This window comes from Micropterus dolomieu, linkage group LG18 (genome assembly GCF_021292245.1).
Source record: "Micropterus dolomieu isolate WLL.071019.BEF.003 ecotype Adirondacks linkage group LG18, ASM2129224v1, whole genome shotgun sequence".
Lineage (NCBI taxonomy): Eukaryota > Metazoa > Chordata > Actinopteri > Centrarchiformes > Centrarchidae > Micropterus > Micropterus dolomieu.
The window spans coordinates 6402576-6422129 of record NC_060167.1 but is presented as its reverse complement, the minus strand read 5'-3'; the positions used below and the strand labels follow the sequence as shown (position 1 = coordinate 6422129).

The 19554-nt window shown below is 39.5% G+C and overlaps 1 protein-coding gene across 1 annotated transcript in view; it reads left to right on the top strand.

Moving 5' to 3' along the window:
- Positions 1 to 3282: 3282 nt before the first annotated feature.
- LOC123986991 (sodium- and chloride-dependent taurine transporter-like) overlaps positions 3283 to 19554 on the top strand; it is a 40672-nt gene continuing 24400 nt past the window's right edge. The window contains exons 1-3 of the mRNA XM_046075482.1: positions 3283 to 3441; positions 15573 to 15802; positions 15958 to 16092. Of these exons, the coding sequence (XP_045931438.1) occupies positions 15574 to 15802; positions 15958 to 16092 (364 nt within the window). The 5' untranslated portion in view covers positions 3283 to 3441; position 15573. The remainder of the gene's footprint in view (positions 3442 to 15572; positions 15803 to 15957; positions 16093 to 19554) is intronic.

Genomic DNA, 19554 nt, shown 5'->3' with positions numbered 1-19554 from the left:
AAGTTTTACGGATAAATACTATCATGTAACATTAGAGCAGACAAACACGCAGCAAGTAATGTAACCACGCTTAGCTTAGTTGTGGGTTAGCAAACTATTGCTACTGCTGCAGCAGAGCTAACCAGTTGGGATCAGCTATCACAAACATGACAACAAACGGACAAGACTATACTGACCTATCGTTTGTGTGAAACTGCAAAGCCAATGTTACTCACCTGTCGAGCAGAAACAGAGCAACCTCCGCACCGGTTTTCATTCCTATCTAATCTCAGGGGTTTCTCCAGCATTGAATACCCTTACCAATGTTCTTCTCCTTGACTGGTCCAATAACTTGTTTCACCATTTATACTCTCAAGACTTTTTCCTCCATCTCTCCTTCTGGACAGTGTCTAGAGTCCAGCAATTAATCCACCATGTTCGAATGTACCACTGCATAGACATTCTCTCTCCCACTGCTCCTGTGCACAAGCACTACCACCACCTGTTGTTGATTGGCTGGAACAATGTTGTGGGGAAGGTCTTCACCACTTTCTTTGTGTTCCATTTGCAGACCCAGGGCTGTGTAGGAAAACCTGGTTATTTTTTCAAAGCACACACAAAATGGGGAGCTAGCGAACCATAAGGAAACATTTGCTGAATTTAACAAATTTTTTTTGGATTACACTTGCTTACCATCCCTTTAAGTAAAAAGATTAGGAGTCACGGCATAAATTTTAGCATATTTGTTATAAATGCGCTTAGTAAATGTGAACGCTTTGCCAAGACTCATTGGTGTCACTTTTTAACGCACTGGTTACCCTTTGGCATAGTTATAAGAATTATAAATTCTGTTACGTTACTTAAGTTTGTAAATTACGTAAATTACATAACATTACTAATGAACTGAAATCGGCTGTGTAACTGATATAACAGTACGACCTAAACTCACGAAATAACCCGTCGCAGAACAACAACAACAAACATATAGTATACATTTACAACTACGAATTATGTATTACCTTTGCTGTTTTTGTAGGTGTAGTCCCAAATAATCTGTGCTGTTCACATGCTCCGATAGCACAGTGCCTCCTAGAAAAATTTCCAGCTACCCTCTGCCCTCTTAAGCTGACATAGATGATGGAGCTCCAATGGTCCATTCGAACATACAGTGTTTTTCACCATGTTGTGTCTGACTCGTAGCACTGAAAAACAAGACCACGGTACCACTCATTGAGAGGAGTATTTTGATATTTTTGAGGAGTATTTTGATATCTTACACACTACTTTGGGACCTTTAATTCTCCATTCATCTACCTGTATAGCATGGAGTTCTTGTGTCATAGGAATATTGATTAGTATTCATTGCATTTATTAAAATTTCAATGCTTTGGGGATTTTTATGCTATTTGTAACATGGTTGTATAGAAATAAAAAATTTTCAACATGTCAACATGTTAATAGTAAACATGGCCAAAACATGGAAACCATCATCAAATGTACAATTGCAGTTGTAGTCAAGGTGTAGGGAAAGACATTCAGTTATTATTATCGACAATAATGGTGATACTGCCTTTGAAATTTAGATTTTATAAGGAAGGATGAAAATCTAATCTTTCCCTTTATTGGATCTCCAATTACTCTGGAATGGTAAAAGAAATACATTTGCTTACAATGGATTTAAATTCATTAGCTTCTGACCTACCAAAGGACAAAAGAAAATGCTTTTATGCCTAATGGTTGAGTAGTTATACCTGCTTCATTTTGGGAATGTTATTTTAGGTGTTTTTTCCTAAGGATAGGGCTAGATTTAAATAGGTTTTAAGACAGTAAGCAAATATTACAGCCAAACATAGTTTTTTGTATGGTAATTTTGTATGGTGAGACAATATAGGCAGAAAAGACAAGATAGGTATAAACGTATTATTAAGTGCGACAGAGATACAATATAACATAGAACACTACAGTCACCATTAAATACAATTAAAGTCATTTAGCTCCAAGGACAGAGCCGTAGGCAATACGAACATTATAGTGGTAGCAAGACACAAAATACTTTATTGTCAACTTTTTGCATGCAAAAGGCATGACATGACATTTGTATAATGTGGACTGTACTTGTATAGCACCTTTCTAGTCTTCCAACCACTCAAAACACTTTAAATGTCACATTCACAAATAGTTATGCACTGATGGCAGAGGCTACCATGCAAGGTGCCAACTGCTCATCAGAAACATAATCTAATCAGTCACACACACACACACTCACAATTTAGGGTTCAGTATCTTGCCCAAGGACATTTCGACATGCAGACTGGAGAAGCCAGCAATCGAACTGCTGATCTTCCTATTAATGGGTGACCCGCTCCTCCTGAGCCACAGCCACCACATTTGTCTGTGCTTGCATGTGCAGAAATCTGCTATTAGAAAATGGTATTTAAACTGTACCCTGCACTGTAGACATTCAACAGATAAAACAACCCATGAGTTAATGATTGAATGACGATTGAAATAACTGAAACAAACAATATTCTTTTCAGTAAGAAATAGTGCTGTTGCTGTTCCTCTGAGTGGAGAATCAGCTATACGGAGCCCACATCAGGTTCCTTTATTTCCACCGCCGCGTGCACTGCACGGGGGTGAGGGTGTGGGGGGTAGCAGGGTGGTTTAGGGTTGCCGGGAGCGTGCGACAATCTGAGCGTGTGCCCGTGAGAGCCGGTTAAGATACCAACCAACCCGTAAAATTGGTAGTGGGAACTGCCACTTTAACGTGCATTCAAGTGCTGCTCGGAAAAACGCCACTCCGAGTTTGAAAACTGAAAACGCTTAGCAGAGCCTTTATGGTTGTCAGTTAATGATAAAATGGAGCATGGGACAGACTGCATGAGGTGCGTCAGGCATGTTTATGTTTCACGTTTTATACTGGCATCCACATTTCAAACAGAGGTGGGCTCCAACTTTAGAGCAACAAAAGAGTTGGCCGACACTTTAAGTCTTTATATTTGATGTAATTGCTATTTAACTTTTGTTTAAATTTTTAAAAGAAATGGTAAGGTTTATACAATAATAACAAGTCCTGTCAACTGTCACTTGCTGTCTAAGAAAATAAAAAGCAAGAAGAATGCCTTAAAATGCCTCATTTCCAAGTCCAATTTGTACTGCTTCGCTCGTGGAATGACGGTCTTACAATTGTCTGCAGGCCCTGAAGGCAACATATACACAGCTCTCCTGTTGCTCTGAGAGGAGGCAGGCCGGTGATTTTCCACTGCCGATGATGTCTCCGGTCCCTCAGTTTTAAGAGACAAAGGTCAGAAAGAGAGGCTTATAAGCAGGCTAAAATATAGGCTACAGACGCATCTAGCCCTCAGTCGCTCACACAGACACAGGAGGACACGGACAAGACGAAAACAAGGGACTGCACTCAAAGGACATTAAAAGAACAAAATAATTACATCAACAGAACAGGTAACTGAAAAACGACATCCTTGTTGCACACCTATAAGGCATGGCTGTGGGTGACACTCGTTTTCATATAATTTTATTAGAAATATGATTGAATGCGTTTATTTGTATCTGTATTGTGTCTGAATGAGGGTAGTTTTTGCAAGCCATCAAAAGCAATTAAGAAGAGTTTATGTGCATGTATGGGTTGAGATGTCAATTAGCAATGTTTTGTTGTATTTATTGGTGGTCTTACTGGTGGTAGTGTGTGCGCAGGGATGTGTTTAGTGGGGAAGCTGCGATGTAGATTTTGGTAAAGGCTGCAATCTACGTTTATCCGTGTGCTCAGGAAGGATCGTTGGTGGATTTGCATTTTCTTAATAGGTTTGAATGCAATACGGTCGGGGTTGATCTGCAAATTGTGATTTGTTTTTTCTTCCATGTGTTTTTCATGTTTAGACTCTTTCTCTCACGTGTGAAATGTTTTTAATGGATCATTTCTTTTCAATTTATTGTAAATTCTTTGTTTTTCAGTAGGCTATATTTAGGATGTCGATTTAGGATGTCCGCTTTTTAGACTTTCAGGTCTTTAGTCGTTATTTAGTTTTATGTACACGGACAGCCTTTGTGTTTTTATGTTTGTGTTACATTCAAGGAAATAGTCATGTAGGGCCTAATTTATTCATTTTCTGCCGTTGTTGAACTATACCAAAAAAGGGAAGTGAAGCGCTCAGAGCGGTGAGATAGCGGAGATGCTCAGTCGCACGCTGCACATCGTGCGCTGCTTCCCATAACCACGAGCCCCCTCTGTCACTCTCGGTGGTGCTGCTCTTATGTCTCTCTACCTCTCTCTTTAGCCTATATTTTAACAGTGTCCGTCAGATACTCTCTCTGTCTCGCTTCCTCCTGTCCTCTCTCTCTTTCTCATGCTGTCTCTCTCTGTCGGATCATTTGGTTTATTTTGGCAAACTGTATTTGTTGGAAAGCCTCAGTGATTAAACACTTGCTGTGACAATAAAGACCCGATTATGGAATATGTTTAGAGCATCCTTTTAATATGCAGAAATCCCGCAGTTATATTTCAGATAATTTGGCAAATACAGGCTTGTGTGTTGTTGACACTGTAGAGGAAGTAGGCTATAGCCCGTTTTTGTGCGCCTCACATGTGTAATGCATGTAGTGCAACTTTTTTTGAAACACAGATAGTTTCGATTTGTCATTTTGATTATGGTTGCTGCATTGGGTCTTATTGGTTTAATAAAAGCTGCAGTTTCTTGAGTTGGGGTGTTTTTTGAAAGCAGTTTTGCGGTATTTTTTCAAATTTCAACACTGGAAAATTACCCAAAGTCTTCTTATGGAATTAATTTATTAGCAAAGTGTAAACCTTGTATTAATAGATGAAAAACTGCAATCTACATGGCAAAACTATTAGTTTTTGGTTCAGGGTAAAGAGTAAAGTATTTCTTGCTGGTTGGCAGCTCTTTAAGATATGGTGACCAACCACACTTAGAGGTAAATGTAAAGGTGGCAGAGAAAATTCGCTAAGTGTAACATACAATTTTTGGGACTGTTTCACTGTAGCTGGGGTGGAACATACGCTGGATGAAACTGACTGGCTGATAAACTGGTTTACAGGTCCCCCCCTTGGTCATTACTATGCAGACACAAAGCTGTGTGTGTGTGTGTGTGTGTGTGTGTGTGTGAGAGCTCCTGGCCCTGAGTTTAATCTAATCGGGGTTACTGTACAGTCCCCATCGAGCTAATGTGTGACACATTTGAAGCGGCCACTGTGAGCTCAGTATAAAATCAGAGCTATCGCATCCAGAGACTCACCTCAGGGTTGACTATAATGCTCTCTTTGTGTCCTGGGTTTGTGGGTGTTTGAGAGCTAGTTAAGTTTCCGTATATCTGCGCACAAGCTTGAGCTTGAATGTGTTCTGTGATGTGACGCATCTGAGCAGGCTGGTGGGAATTGATCAGAAGAGTGTAATGTGTCAGTAATTGAATGTGTAAACACAAAACACTCTGAAGTACTTTAAGGTTGCATGATCTAAGATTTAAGGTGGTAATCCTCAAGATCTTCGATTTCTTTATGTTGTCTGTAGGTGGTGTACTTTCTCTTGCTGCCCAGCCAGTCTTAGTATCAAGTTATTGAAAAAAGCATCACTTTTACACATGAAATGCATGTCATCCTCTGTGCCGCAGAATATTTCATGGGGAAAGTATCCAGTTGCATGTTTACAGTATCAAATTTAAAAGCTTTCATGGATCAGATAGATTTGCCAGGTGCTGTTATACCAAATGGACATTTATTTAAGTGAAAAAATACTTGAATGTAGCACATTTCAACAACAAGGCAATTCAAAGTGCTTTACCCAAAACATAAAAGCAACGTAGGAAAAATTAAGAACAAAAAATTAAAATATCATTTTTAAAAGGGTGAAGTAGGAAATAAAAACAGGGTAGAACAGAAAAAGTCACATGAGTAATAGTTGTTTGTCTTCTTCCTGTCAGCCTGTCTAAGCAGCACTGAAAGCTGATTTATTAACAGCAGTTTTTTTTTACTGATGAATCAAGTCAGTAATCTGAGGTTATTAGCGTGTGGATGTGTTGGTGAGTACTTTCTACAAAAACATGACCAAGTGAAAAAACATCACCCAGTTACTCTGCAGGCGCTGCTGTCAAACTTTTATGACTGTGTGTCCTTGACTTTTACTCTGGCTGGAACTTCACTGTTGCTGTCCCCATTAACCAATATGATCCACTCACTCACACACTCACATTAGTACATGTCTTTAATGTAATTAGCGCTGCCCCATTAATCTTGGGTGATTTTGTTTAACTGTGTTCTAGTTGTAGTTTGAACAGCTAATAATCGTGGTCAGCTGCTTTGAAAGATTTAATTTACCATGACAGCTGGAGGTGAAAGCAGTAAATATGTTGATTTATGTTGATAAACCCTGTATCAAAAATCAGAATAACCAGAAATGTGAGCATCAAGCAGAAGCAACTATTAAACATCTATAGTTTCATGGCAACTGAGCAAAGTTAATCTGCTGACAAAGTGTGCGTGGGAAAAAAAAACTCCACAGCATGCGAATGGGTGGAGCTTTTGCGTTGAGATTGTTTCGTCAGGCTGCTATTTCCAACATCAAGCTCAACTTTAAGTCTGCACCAATGAGAAATCCTTGAAGTGATGAGAATCATGGAAGGTTTTACATTACATTTATTCATTTAGCTGACGCTTTTATCCAAAGCAACTTACAGTTGCTATTTATGTCAGATGTTGCACGCCTAAGGAGCAACTAGAGATTAAGTGTCTTGCTCAGGGTCATAGTGGGGATTGAGTCGGGTCTCTCACACCAAAGGCATGAGTCTTATCCACTGCTCCATCACCACCCCATCTAAGCGTGATGAAAGTGGTTGCCTAAAGCCTCAAATATACTTCAAAGCACACGTGCACATGGAAAGCTGCGGACCCCACGGACACAGACTACTTCTGTTTATACTACTTTCTGGAGTCAGCTTGGCGGATGCGTTCCACACATGCGCAGTAGATCAGTTGGTGCCCTGGTAGCGTAGTCGGCCACGCAGTCATAAAAAACGGGAGTCACGCAGACGTCCGCACAGAGCCTACCCGTACCCCCTTTGATGACGATTTTTTTGTCACGCGGACCCTCGCGTACTCGTGGATGTTGAAGGTATAATCCTTGCTTAAGTGTGGCTATCAGCAGCATACGATGGTGTCATTCTCTTGGCTACCACCAGATAGTGCCAAAGTAAGGAAGTCACTTTATACAAATATGGTAAACACATTCAAAGTAGGGATGCAAGTGACGATTATTTTCATTAGCTAATCTTCTGATTATTTTCTCGATTTAATCATTGTGTTTATAAATGTCAGAAAAATGTCTAACAACCCACCAAAAACTACCTGCTCAGCACCAAATTGCAGACAGTTAGCGATTAGCATGTGAACTTAGTGAAATATTTTGTAGCTAAAGAGCCCATTATTTCCCTAAGGAGTTGTTGAAGAGCAAAGTAAAACTAAAAAATGCACAGTATTCATTGGATGTTAAATAGACAACTGTTTGCTAACAAGTTTGCTTCATCAACTTATACGTGTCACTGTTCACAGCTTCTTTATGTTGCCCGCATGTGGCCATACATGTGTGACTGCAGGTTTAAAATATAACTTAATATTAACTGATAACTTTCTATTCCCTTTAATGGAACACTCAATGTCCCTAGCAGTAGAAAGAGTAAAAAACAAAATGTGCAAATGAATGGGGTTTGGTGGCTAGAGTCCTAATTGATGCTGTTACAGTTGACTAATTATCATGATAGTTATTGACCAACAGTTCAGATTTTATAAAGGTGTCTATTGAGCATATGGAAGCAGTTTACATTTAGGGCTTTCAGGCAGAAAGGATTTTTGCCTAAACCAAAAACCAAGCGGTTTTGGTACTTAACCCTAACTAAGTACTAAGGCTTTCTGAGAGAAAGCCCTGATGGCGGACTTCTCCCATGTGTCTATTGATGCTAAAATTACCTTGAGTAGTTCCTTTTTAATTTTTAGAATTACCACTTCCACAGTGTTCATGTAACATTTGTGAGTTAACAGTTTGTACTTACTACATATCTAATATAACATGAATGTGGGGTTAAATCGATAAAAGCTGGCATACCCATGCACCAGGCTCATAATTCATGATAAACCCCAGCTTAGTGCTAAATGGACTCACTCAGCATAAGAGGAGGGACCTCTGTCATGGCAAACCCCTTCAGAACAACTAAAATAAGTTAAATAAGAACTGATACTACACTTACCTGCTGGTTACAGATAATTTCATGAAAACAGGCCATGTCATATTCTGACAGTCTAGATGCAAATCTTACTTCAATCAGGACCACTTTAGTCAGAGAAAGCTTTTATTTTGATCCTTAGTAAGTTACGTTTGGCGGTATGGCAAGAAACTACCTGCCCTTCTACATGCATTCTGTGTGCCTGTGTGGAAAGCCTTAAGGCAGGGAGGGCAGCAGAAAAGACCCCTTAGGGTGCAGAACAGAGCAGGCATCAATGACAACACAAATTACATTGATTTGTCAGACACAGCATGAAAAGGAGGAGCTGGGGTGGAGGCGGGTTGCAAAGTGGCTTGCAGAGAAAGCAGCATGGGTATGGAGGCTAAAGCAGCTTAAATAAGGCGCCTTGTATGAGACTTGCCAATGGATGCAAAGAGGAAATCTGCTGAGCCATCAGCTGATGTGGGCTGGCTTTGAGATCAGCTACTATCAGCTGATGGCTACATCAGCTGATGTGTGCTGGCTTTGAGATCTGCTATCTAGCTGAGATTGTGAGCTGAGCTTGGCTTTGTTGCCTGCCTGAACTAACGCTAAGTTTAATTTTAGGTGCTGTAGTGTGTGATTTTAAGATGGAGGATGGCAGTTTGTGTAAACAGGACTGAAGCTCATTGACCTGATGTGACTTCATGTAGTACCAGAATGCAACCCCCCCCCAAAGAATTACCAAGAATCAACTGACTGTTGGGTATAGATAAGACTGAAAGGTACAGACCTCCCTGTGTTTCTTTTAACATTTTATATTTCCTGGTATCTCTGTTGCACTGTTTGTTTTGTATCTCTCACATGCACACTCATTCATGTTGTGATACTCTTTGTTACACTTGACATTTCTGTCCACCATTCTGTGCTGTCTCTAATCTTGCTCAGTTTTTTTTTATCTGCATTGGTCACATCTGTTTTTCTTTATCTGCATGTGACTCACTTTTCTTGTCACTCTCTCATCCTATGACCTTTCTGTGACATGTTTAATTTTAAGTAACCGCCTCAAGCACTGTGATCGGACCAGAGAGCACGGTAAAAAGCTAAACTAACCCAGCGTGGATCTTAGAGAGAAGAAGAAGAAAGATGTGTCATCAAGCCACTTTGATAATGCACTCGGATAATATTTTGCAAGCAATAACCTTAGCGAGCAAGCAAGCTAAGGATAGCCTCCAGGTGCAACCAGCAACACCAGCTGATAAAGCAACGTTAAAACGGCAAGCCAACCAATCTACCAACCAGATCAGCCCTGCGAGTCTGGATGAATTGGACATAAAACAGTATTTTGCTACGTTAGCTAGCTAGAAATTTGTCCCTGTTAGCAAGCAAACTAACGATAGCTTTTATTAGCTAGCTAAAACCACAATATTATAATATTTTTCGCATGCTTTACAGTAATGTTAGCCTGACTAGGGCTGTGTAATATGACTAAAATCTCATAACCCAATATAGGTCATTTCATATCCGAATAACGATTCAGATCCCGATATCGATTACATTTATTTAAATTCGCTGAATTCAATGTTCAGTCACAGCAAGTTAAGTAACAAATTTTAGCTAGGTTGTGAGTTAGCAAACTATAGTTTCTTGCTGCTAACATGAGAGGACAAGACGGTCCAAGAGCCAGCACAGCAGCTCCATCCTATTCTTGCTGAACTAGCTGAATGTCTGTGGGCAAGTAATTCTACATTACCTGACACACACATCATTGCTGGAACTGCTGGAATAGTGAATAGTGTGGCTCATCCATACAACAGACTTCTCTCTTGGATATGAGCTCCTCACTCTCCTCCATGTTTGTTTATTCTGAATGCAAATTTCTTTCCTGCAACACCAGCATGTGTGGAAGAAGTTACCGCACTAAGTTAGTTTTAAAACTAACTGCAACAAGTTGCAAAGTGTCATCCTCTTGCCAAAATATTACTGTAAAGTGTGGAATTTGCGACAAAACAAAATAAACAATGGAATATAATTTTTAAACTATAGAAGTTTTCTACTGTCAATTGATATCGTCATATTGCAGAGACATAGCTTTGACTTTGGACTTTGTGTTGGACCCTGTGCCAGTTGTTTGTTGATGTTAGCGGCGTGTATTTCTAAGCTAATGTTAGCTAGAGTTACATACTGCTGGCACTCTAGCGGAGCAGAAGAGAAGGCACTTAGTTTAGTTTATTTGTTTATAATATCGTGGACAGTCCCTTTTGATAAAAAGAGCAGCTTTAGCAGCTAATTTCCATCCTTAACGCAGAAATCACTCCACAGGCTGTTATAGGCAACAGAGAAAGGTTTAAGTTACATTACAATCTATTCATACATTGGCAATACAATGCAATTAATTTATGTAAATTGCTTCACATTCTTGCATATGGTAGCCTACCTTATTTTTTTTATTTATTTATTTTTTTTTAAATGTTTAACCGGTCTTTTTTTTACCGTTTTACTTCATACTTCCTCCATATCTGCCTCTCATTTCTCTCCCCTTCTCCCGTCCTCCCTCCCTTTTCCTCTCCTTATTTCCCACTTTTCTCTCTCTATTTCTATTTGTCTAACATGAAAGTGATGGAAAAGGACAGTTAAGTAGAGAACAAGAAGAAGTCAAAAGGGGTAAAAAGTGGGGAGAGGGAAGAGCACAAAATATGTGAACAGCAGAGGAAAAAGTTGGAGGTGAGCGAAGTAGGATGAAGAGGAAGAAAGGAGGTGGAGAAGTACAGAGGACATGAGGAAACAAGGAAGAGGGAAAGGACAAAGGAAAGCAAAAGGAGGAGATTAGAAAAAGAGGAGAAAGAAATGTGGTGGATGGAGGAGAGCAGTGGATTTAATAGGTAGTCAGCCCAGTGGAAATGTACATGGTCTTAAAATAGGAGAGTGTGTTATGTAAGTGGTTAGTGAAAGTGTGTGTGTGTGTGTGGTGGGGAGCCGGGTACTGGCTGGGTTCTGAAGTCTCAACGTGAGTCTGGGCCCAGCAAACACACACACAAAACACCAGACAATGACTCTCTATGTTTTACACCAAGCTTTTGGACTGAGCTGTAAATCGTCCCACAGTTCATTGCGGTTCCCACAGCCAGTATCATTCTCTGGAGGTCGTTTTGTAGGCAACTGTGCAACAGCAGCATTTCCTGGTTATATATCACTTCTGTCATCTTGAGAATTTATGACAGCAACTCTATTTACTTTCATTGCCTTCATAAGTTAGCGAAGACAACTCCCTTTAAATGTGAATCTGAATCTGCAAATCCCTTGTCTGATAATGAAAATTTAAAACAGAATGGTGAAATCTTCCCCGCGACCCGATCCCGGATAAGTGGATGAAGATGGATGGATGGATGGATGGTGAAATCTTCTATTTTGGGTTTTGATCGAGCTGCTATAGATGGTACTCTTTCTATTGGCTAATTAGCTCTGACAGCTACTTCTGCTCATGCTCACCACTGAGTTCCATCAGTTCTTTGCTGCTTAAATGGGTCCGGATCCGGTGGCAGTAAAGTAGACCATATATCCTTCTCCCCAGGCCCGACCTTGAGCTCTTACTCTGGGATCCCAAGGTGTTCCCAGGCCAGATGGCATTAGTAATCCCTTCAGCCACAAAGTCTCCACCCAGTTGACTGGCCTTGAACACCTCCACAGGGTCCAAGAGGCATCTATATTAGATGCCCAAACCACCTCAGCTCACACCTTTAAATGCAATGGAGCAGTGATTATTCTCCAGGTGTCTGAGCTCCTCACCCTATCTCTAAGGATGAGCCCAGTGATCTAATTCTTTTGGTCATTGTCCAAAGCTCATATCAATAGGTGACCACACAGATGTGCATGTGTGTATGCACAAGTCAGTACATAACTTGATGACGCAAGGTGCACTTGTTGGCACAAGGCTCAAGGTGAACCCAAAGAAGTAAGCTATACTATGCATTGACGGTATATCCACAAAAAGCATTTTAAATTTAAGGCATGTATTTGTCAGAAATTTAAACAGAATTGCAACAACATTGCCAGTTTACATTTTATTAGACTCTTTATTTGATAGATGAAGCGGAGGAGCCTTATGTCTAATTTGTTTTTGCCGGCGAAAACAAAGCACATGCTAGATTACAAATCACTCCTTACTCTCTACTGTTCATTGGTGTTACCTTATTTAAATTACTGCACAGAAGTTTGGGGAAACACATTCCAAAGTACAATACAATCATTGATAGTACTGCAGAAAAGTATAAGTATAAGTATGTATAATCCATAATGTTGGTTTTTTGAAACGCCAATCTTTTATTTAAGTCTAAAGCTTTAAAATTCACTGACCTGGCTGAATTTCAAACGGCAGTACTGATGTACAAAGCAAGAAATAAGCTTTTACTGATCAATGTACAGAAAATATTCTAGTATAGCAATATTCTAGTATATATATGGTGTCAAAATATGCAACAAAATAAAAGATGAGGTCAAAGAGTGTCCAAACATAAAATAGATACAAAAACTATTCTCAAGACAAAGAAGGGTGTTAACAACAGGGTTTTTAGTTTATTTGGTTTTTTTTTACTAGGTGCACAAATTGATTGGATAATTTTGTATGCACATTAAATGTTGATTAGTCAATTATTTAGTCTTTTATTGTTTTCTTTTTATTTATCACAAATTGTATGTTTGGTTAAATGTTTTTTGTTTATTTTGTTATTTGTATGCTTATTTTAAATGGTTTTTTTTTAACATGTTTGAAACAAATATCAAATATATCAATCAAGACATTACATATACATACATCATTATGCTTACCTACTAGCCCCCTTGATAGCATATTGCATGTTGAGAGGAACATAAAACATACTGAATGTTGCTGTGGAGAACAGTGTTGCTTGTAAGAAGTACAGTAGCATTTTCCCAAATAATTGGTAATACAAAATACATCACTTCCTTTACAGTAGAGGATTTTAATTTTATAAACTGCTACCAGAGGGTAAATTTGTTATACAATTGTAAAGGCTTTCATGATCTCAATAAGGTAACACAAAAGTAAAAACCTAGATGTTTAATTGTTACTTTTATGTTTCTGCATCCTCCTTCAGTACAATTTATATTAACACAAAGATGACTTCTTTAATAATGGATATTGATGTGCATCAGTATTGATTTTTGAATCTCTTCACGCTCAGTCTCTGGATCTCCCCTATCTTCTTCCTATTGTGCAGCAACTTATATTGTAATTGAATGTAGATGGCTAAATATGCCAAATAATACCAAAGAAGAGCTTAATGTGAAAAAAGCAAATGTATTTGCTGTTGCATTGTATTGTGTCCCATGTAACCAAGAAGTGCAAAAAGTAAAGTAACACAAGCCAGCAAGGGAGTCCGCCTCACCTCAGCTTATCTTTTTAAGTGAGCGAAAACACATGTTGTGATTTTCTGAAAATATAATACATTTGGACATAATGTGTTTTTTTTGTTTGTTTGTTTTTTTTGTTTTTTTTAAATCATCATGTTCTATAAACATGGTCTCAATTATTCTATTATCCCAGTGGTCAAAAGAGTGTTAACTGGTGTTTCAGTATTCACTTCACTTGTATTCAATGTAGTCATTGTAGTCTGTTTTGTTAGTTATATTAATATGTGAAACCACTGTACAGTTCCACTGTACTGGAAGTTATATCTCTATCACTCAAGGCAATTACTATCTACTTCTGTTAACAGTTTGTCACAGACATAATGGAGTTCTCTGTTTCTCTAAGCAGGAAATACTTACACACACACAAAGCAAGTGCTTTCTGCATCCTCTTAGTGTTATTAATTAACTGTCGAGGAAGCTAGTCATGAAGACAAATGTGTGTGTGTGTGTGTGTTTGTAAAATCATTAACTTGTTTGAGGAATCGTTAGACACTATGATATGGATGAAAGCTAGAATGTACACGGGCACAAACATACAGACACAAACAGATTTTTACATGGCAGAAAAAGCTAATTTTGTTGGATTTGTTTGAGAAATTAGGTAATAGTAGCTTCTGTGTCTAGACTATGTTCATGTTAAAAACATGTCTTGGAAACAACACATGGAAAACAAAATGTTTAGCTGCAGCAACAGAAAAGGCCATAGGTTTTTTTTTTTCTAAAATGTAGTCTTGTCTTAAATGTCACCCTGTGTAAATATCTTGCAGAAAGTCAGATGAATGAGTAAATGAAAGAGACAAAGAGAGAGAGCAGCCTGAAAGTGGTGAAGACATGACATTTTCCACAGTGACAGACATCTGCTGACTACTAAGTATGTCGGTCTCTCCCTCTGACTCTCTCTCTCATGACCAATGTCAGGTGGAAATTTACAGTTCTGGTTGTGTCATTGTGGCCCTGATCACAATGCTTAGACGTCCGACCAATCACAAAGCCCCATTTTATTTATATATATATATATAATTTTTTTTATTTTTTTCTCAGATTTGTAATGTAATGAAACCCACTTATTAATGAATATCATTACAGGCTATATCCACTTGCTTTGACAACAAGTATCACACAGGGAAAGCAAGAGTGTAGCTTTGTGGTTAGGTAATGATATTGTAATGGCTTGCAACAGTTTACATGATTGAGGGAAGCTATGTTGCCACTTGTACACTCAGACCTCGCTAGTATAATTTAGACACAATCAAAGAAGCCAAACCATGACTCCCAGAGCCCTCCAGGCTACTTTGTAGTGGATGGATTTATGTAAAGGACAGTTTAGAAAATGTGACGTTGTCAATCAAGAAAGTGTAACTGGAAGATATATTTAATCTTACTGATGATCCTTCCTGTAGAAGCGTGGTTGAATTGTTTGCCTCTAACTTATGAAACATGCATGTGACAAAGGTTTGGATATAGAAAGGTATTAATAATCATTTAAACATCACTGTTGCTTCAAATGTAGAAACAAACAAGCTCTTTGGTGAAGTTATGTTTGGTGCAGCCGACCACTGCAGTAGAGAGACACTTAATTTTCAAGTCTTTGGAAAGTCTTTATTTTAGAGCATTTGTAACACTTTCGAATACCACCTAGTTCTTTGTCTCTCCTTTCATGTGTATATAAGGTTTCAATTCCAGTTGAATTCAGTTGGTTAACCCAGACTGAGAAACTATTACCACCAGCTATGGTGGTCCACCATGGTGGAAAATCGTGGGTTGTGGCTCCTGTGTTGGTCCACCAGCCACTTTGGCAGGTAGCCAGCCACCATCAAGTGGTTGTGTTTAAAATATGAAAATTGTCCTTTAATGTATTGACAGCAGTATTGGGCTGCTGTTAGTGGATTAATAACAGACCAATGCTCACCAGATTCCTTTTCTGTCTGCTGTTTCTATAGAATGGCTCAAAAAGAGAAACTTCAGTGCCTGAAGGATTTCCATAAGGACACTCTGAAACCGTCTCCTGGTAAGAGCCCTGGCACCCGACCTGAAGACGAGGCAGAGGGCAAACACCCCCAGCGGGAGAAGTGGGCCAGCAAGTTGGACTTTGTTCTGTCTGTTGCTGGTGGCTTTGTTGGTTTAGGGAACGTCTGGCGTTTCCCGTACCTCTGCTATAAGAATGGTGGAGGTAAGGCATTAAAATATCACAGCTATCTATTTAGGTATAAGATTTGCTTACCTCACGTTGTTTTCTTGTCTTCAACCATTCCAAAAATTGAATCTTCTTTCTCTGTCAATCTTTTCATCTTTTATGTTGCTCCATCCTTTCTTTCCTCCTTCCAGGTGCATTTCTCATCCCGTATTTCATTTTCCTGTTTGGCGGAGGTCTGCCAGTCTTCTTCCTGGAGGTCGCCTTGGGTCAGTTCACCTCTGAGGGTGGCATCACCTGCTGGGAGAAGCTCTGCCCCATCTTTACTGGTATGTAGCCCCCCACCAAATGCTCATTGTTGAATTGCTGACCTTATAGGTTAGAATTACATTTTGAGCAAACAAAATGTTGGTCATAACATGAATGGTTGTATAGAGCAGCAAATAAAATGGGTGTGGAGGTTGGGGTAGTGGTGGATGGCATATTTACGCTCCTCAACAGTGTCCCAGTTGTGTCTTGTGTCATGGGGGCTCTGCTTTTGGAAAACATTCACTTAACACTATGGAGACAAAGTCTAATTTATAAAATTTTGGTTTACATTCATAAGAGAACAGAACCATGTAAAAACAATACGAAATAGCTGGAACAGTCATGGTGTAAGTACATTTAAGGGGTTAGACAATTGAATTTGATCAAAAGATCAAACTCAAGTCCTAATGGCTTATTGTATAGCTATCTGGGCCACAGCTGTACTTTTTTGGTCCACTCTCACTGCTCTTATAGGGCTGTTTTTGGCCACAGATGGCAGCTGTTTTCAGTGAAAAAGCTCTAAAAGCCCAAAGTACACTACCTACTTGGCACCAAACAGCAGACAGACACAGTTAGAGACTAGCTGTTGTGGAGCATTTAGCAGCTTAAGAGCCAGATATTTTCCTCCAGAGTTGGTAGAGACTGTATTCGACTAACCTCGACCAGCAAACATGACTCAAAATAAATAATGAGAACGTTGCTCTGTAATTGCTGAATGTCTAAATAAGTAACTGCTTGCAAAAGTTCACCATAAATTATATTCAACTTAAAAGGTGATGTGTCAACAATGTGATGAGAACTGCCGCCCCCAAGCTGCCAAAAAATCAGTTACTGCAGGTTTTAAGTTTTATAACTTTTGTTTTGTCAAAATATTAAAATATATCTTATGATAATACATTTTTATTCTTCACAAAGAATACTGAAAAACAGTTCTTTCTTATGGAAGGTTTCGTCTACCTCAAAGGTGCATGCAATACCTAATGACTTGGTGAAGTTTGGTACACATGCTACATACACATTATACACAGAAAAATATGCTTATGGTATTGCCTACAGTATGCAATTTACTGCAAACACATCAAACACATTTTAATAGTTGATTGAACCAATTCAACCTTCGCTAAGCCACGCCCCAAATATACAAGCTGGCTAATCACAGTGCCGTATAGGACTTGCTCTAACTGGGGTCCAGCACTTTCATGGCGGTGCTCCACTGACATGAATACAGCTTTTTTGCTGACTTTTTCCAAGATATGGTCAAACGCTGTTCCTGGAGCACTTTAACAGTCGCTACCAGGAGAGGTTGAAAGGAAAAATACGATTTATTCCCTTTACAAAACCTGAAACAAATCCAAAATGTAAAACAATGTAGGCTGTGGATTGTTTCTAATGCAATGTTGGTGACTTCGTGAAGGGTCAATTGTCATGTTGTCTGTTGTAGTCACCTCCACCCATAGCTCTGTCTATAGCTCCGCCCACTACCCCACCTTTGTGACATCTCACTGATTTGACCGATGAATATACAGCAAAGTGTCACCACCCTTTTACGGTCCAACTACTGGGATTACATTTTTCCAGACCTCTGTTGTTTTTCACAGAGGAATGGCTGTGTAACACAAGGCTGAGTCACGCTAGTCTCTCCTCCAATCAGACTGCTGAGACTTTACCCTGCAACTGTTACCATGCAACCAGGCCTGCACTAATACACCAACACACTGAGGCCCCTATTCTGCTTTAACCTTCTCTAGCTCTCACCTCCTCTCCTGTGAAAACCTGTCTTTGCACATTTAGAGATTTTAGATGCCTTCCATGATTTCACTTCTGTATCAGATCAAGACTTATTTTTTTTTTTTCTCATCTGCCCTCTTCTAACTAGTACACTCTCCTCCTTTCTTCCACTTCTTGCTTAAGATTCCCTTCCTCATTAAGGTTTTCCACTTATCTTTCTCCATTTCCCTAATCAGTCCTTCTCACCTCCCCCTCTCCTCCTGTTTGCTTCCCGCTGAATAAGGTTAATGCATTCATCACTGTCTCTTCTGCTCTGCAATTGCTATATATGCCAGAGCAACTAGGGGTTAAGTGTCTTGCTCAGGGACACATTGGTGGATGTGTCGCAGTGGGAACTGAACCCGGGTGTGGTACACCAAAGGCATGTGTCTTATCTAATGCGCCATCGTACTGACGATTAGTCTTAAGAAAATGCACATAAGCCTGCAACATAAAATTCTGCATCGCGTTTATAAATTTTATTCAGTAATGTTGTCGCTGTAACAGTTCATTGTTTCATTATCTTCATTTAATTATTAACTTATGCTGCTATTCTCACTTTCACATGTAGGCTACATATCAGACACATTATCTCCCCCTCCCGCTGTCTCAGACACACATACACACAATTACACACAAACCTGAGACGTTGAACACAGCGTGTCCCAAATCACACGTTGCTACGGCAACAGCGCAGCAACAGAGGGCTTGAGAGAGAGAGAGGGAGAGAAAGAAAAGAAGCAGAGCAGCAAGATCAGAGGAGCTGAGAAAAGGACCGATGATAAAAGATGAGATAAAGGGGGAGAGAAATCAAGGAAAAGGGTGAAGAAGAGAGAGAAAAGGTAGATAGAGGAGGTAGAAGAAAGAGCTCCCTCTATACATTTTTTTTTTTACATTTTTTGTTTTTTGTGTAAACAGAGTTTGGAAATAAAAATGTGTTGTTTTGTTGTAATAGCCTACAGCATTATAAATTTGACCTGAATGATAAAGGGAGAAAGAAAGGGAAAGAGAGAGAATTGAGACATGTGATTTGCCTGGTTCCAGACGTCTGAATTGCTGCCCATTTCTCAGGTTTTTCAGGGATTGAAAAGGGTCTTGTGTTGTGCTCATTAAAAACAACGGAGCCGATCAGAGCTGTGTCTGTTCATTCCAGTCCAATCCATTCCAAAGAGAAAAATGACAGCAATCTTTGATGAGATCAGTGCAGATATAGCCTACAGGTTGTTTAAAGTGTAACTATAGAAATTCTCTTAAATCAACGTTTCTTCGATTGACATGAAAAACGCTAAGTTACCTGCAGCTGCTACCCTGTCTGCTTTTGTGTAGACTGAAAATGATGATGAAATATTGCTTAGGGCAAAATGACCACTGTCCCAAACTAAAAGTGGCACAACACAAATTGAGCATAGTGTTAGTTCAGGCAGACAATGAAGTCAAGCTTAGCTCACAATCCCAGTGAATCAGCTGATAGCAGCCATGTCATGACAAGCCCACATCAGCGGACAGCTCAGCTGATTTCCCTCTGAGCATTCATTGGCAAAGCCATTCTAGGTGCCTTATTTAAGTTGCTCTAGCTTGCCTACCCTTGCTGCTCTCTCTGCGACCCGGTTGTAACCCACTAGGACCCTAGCCCCTCCTTCAAGGCTAACCAATCAATGACTTTCTGTACTAATTGATGCTGCTCTGTACTGTACCCTGGTGGAGTACGGGGTCTT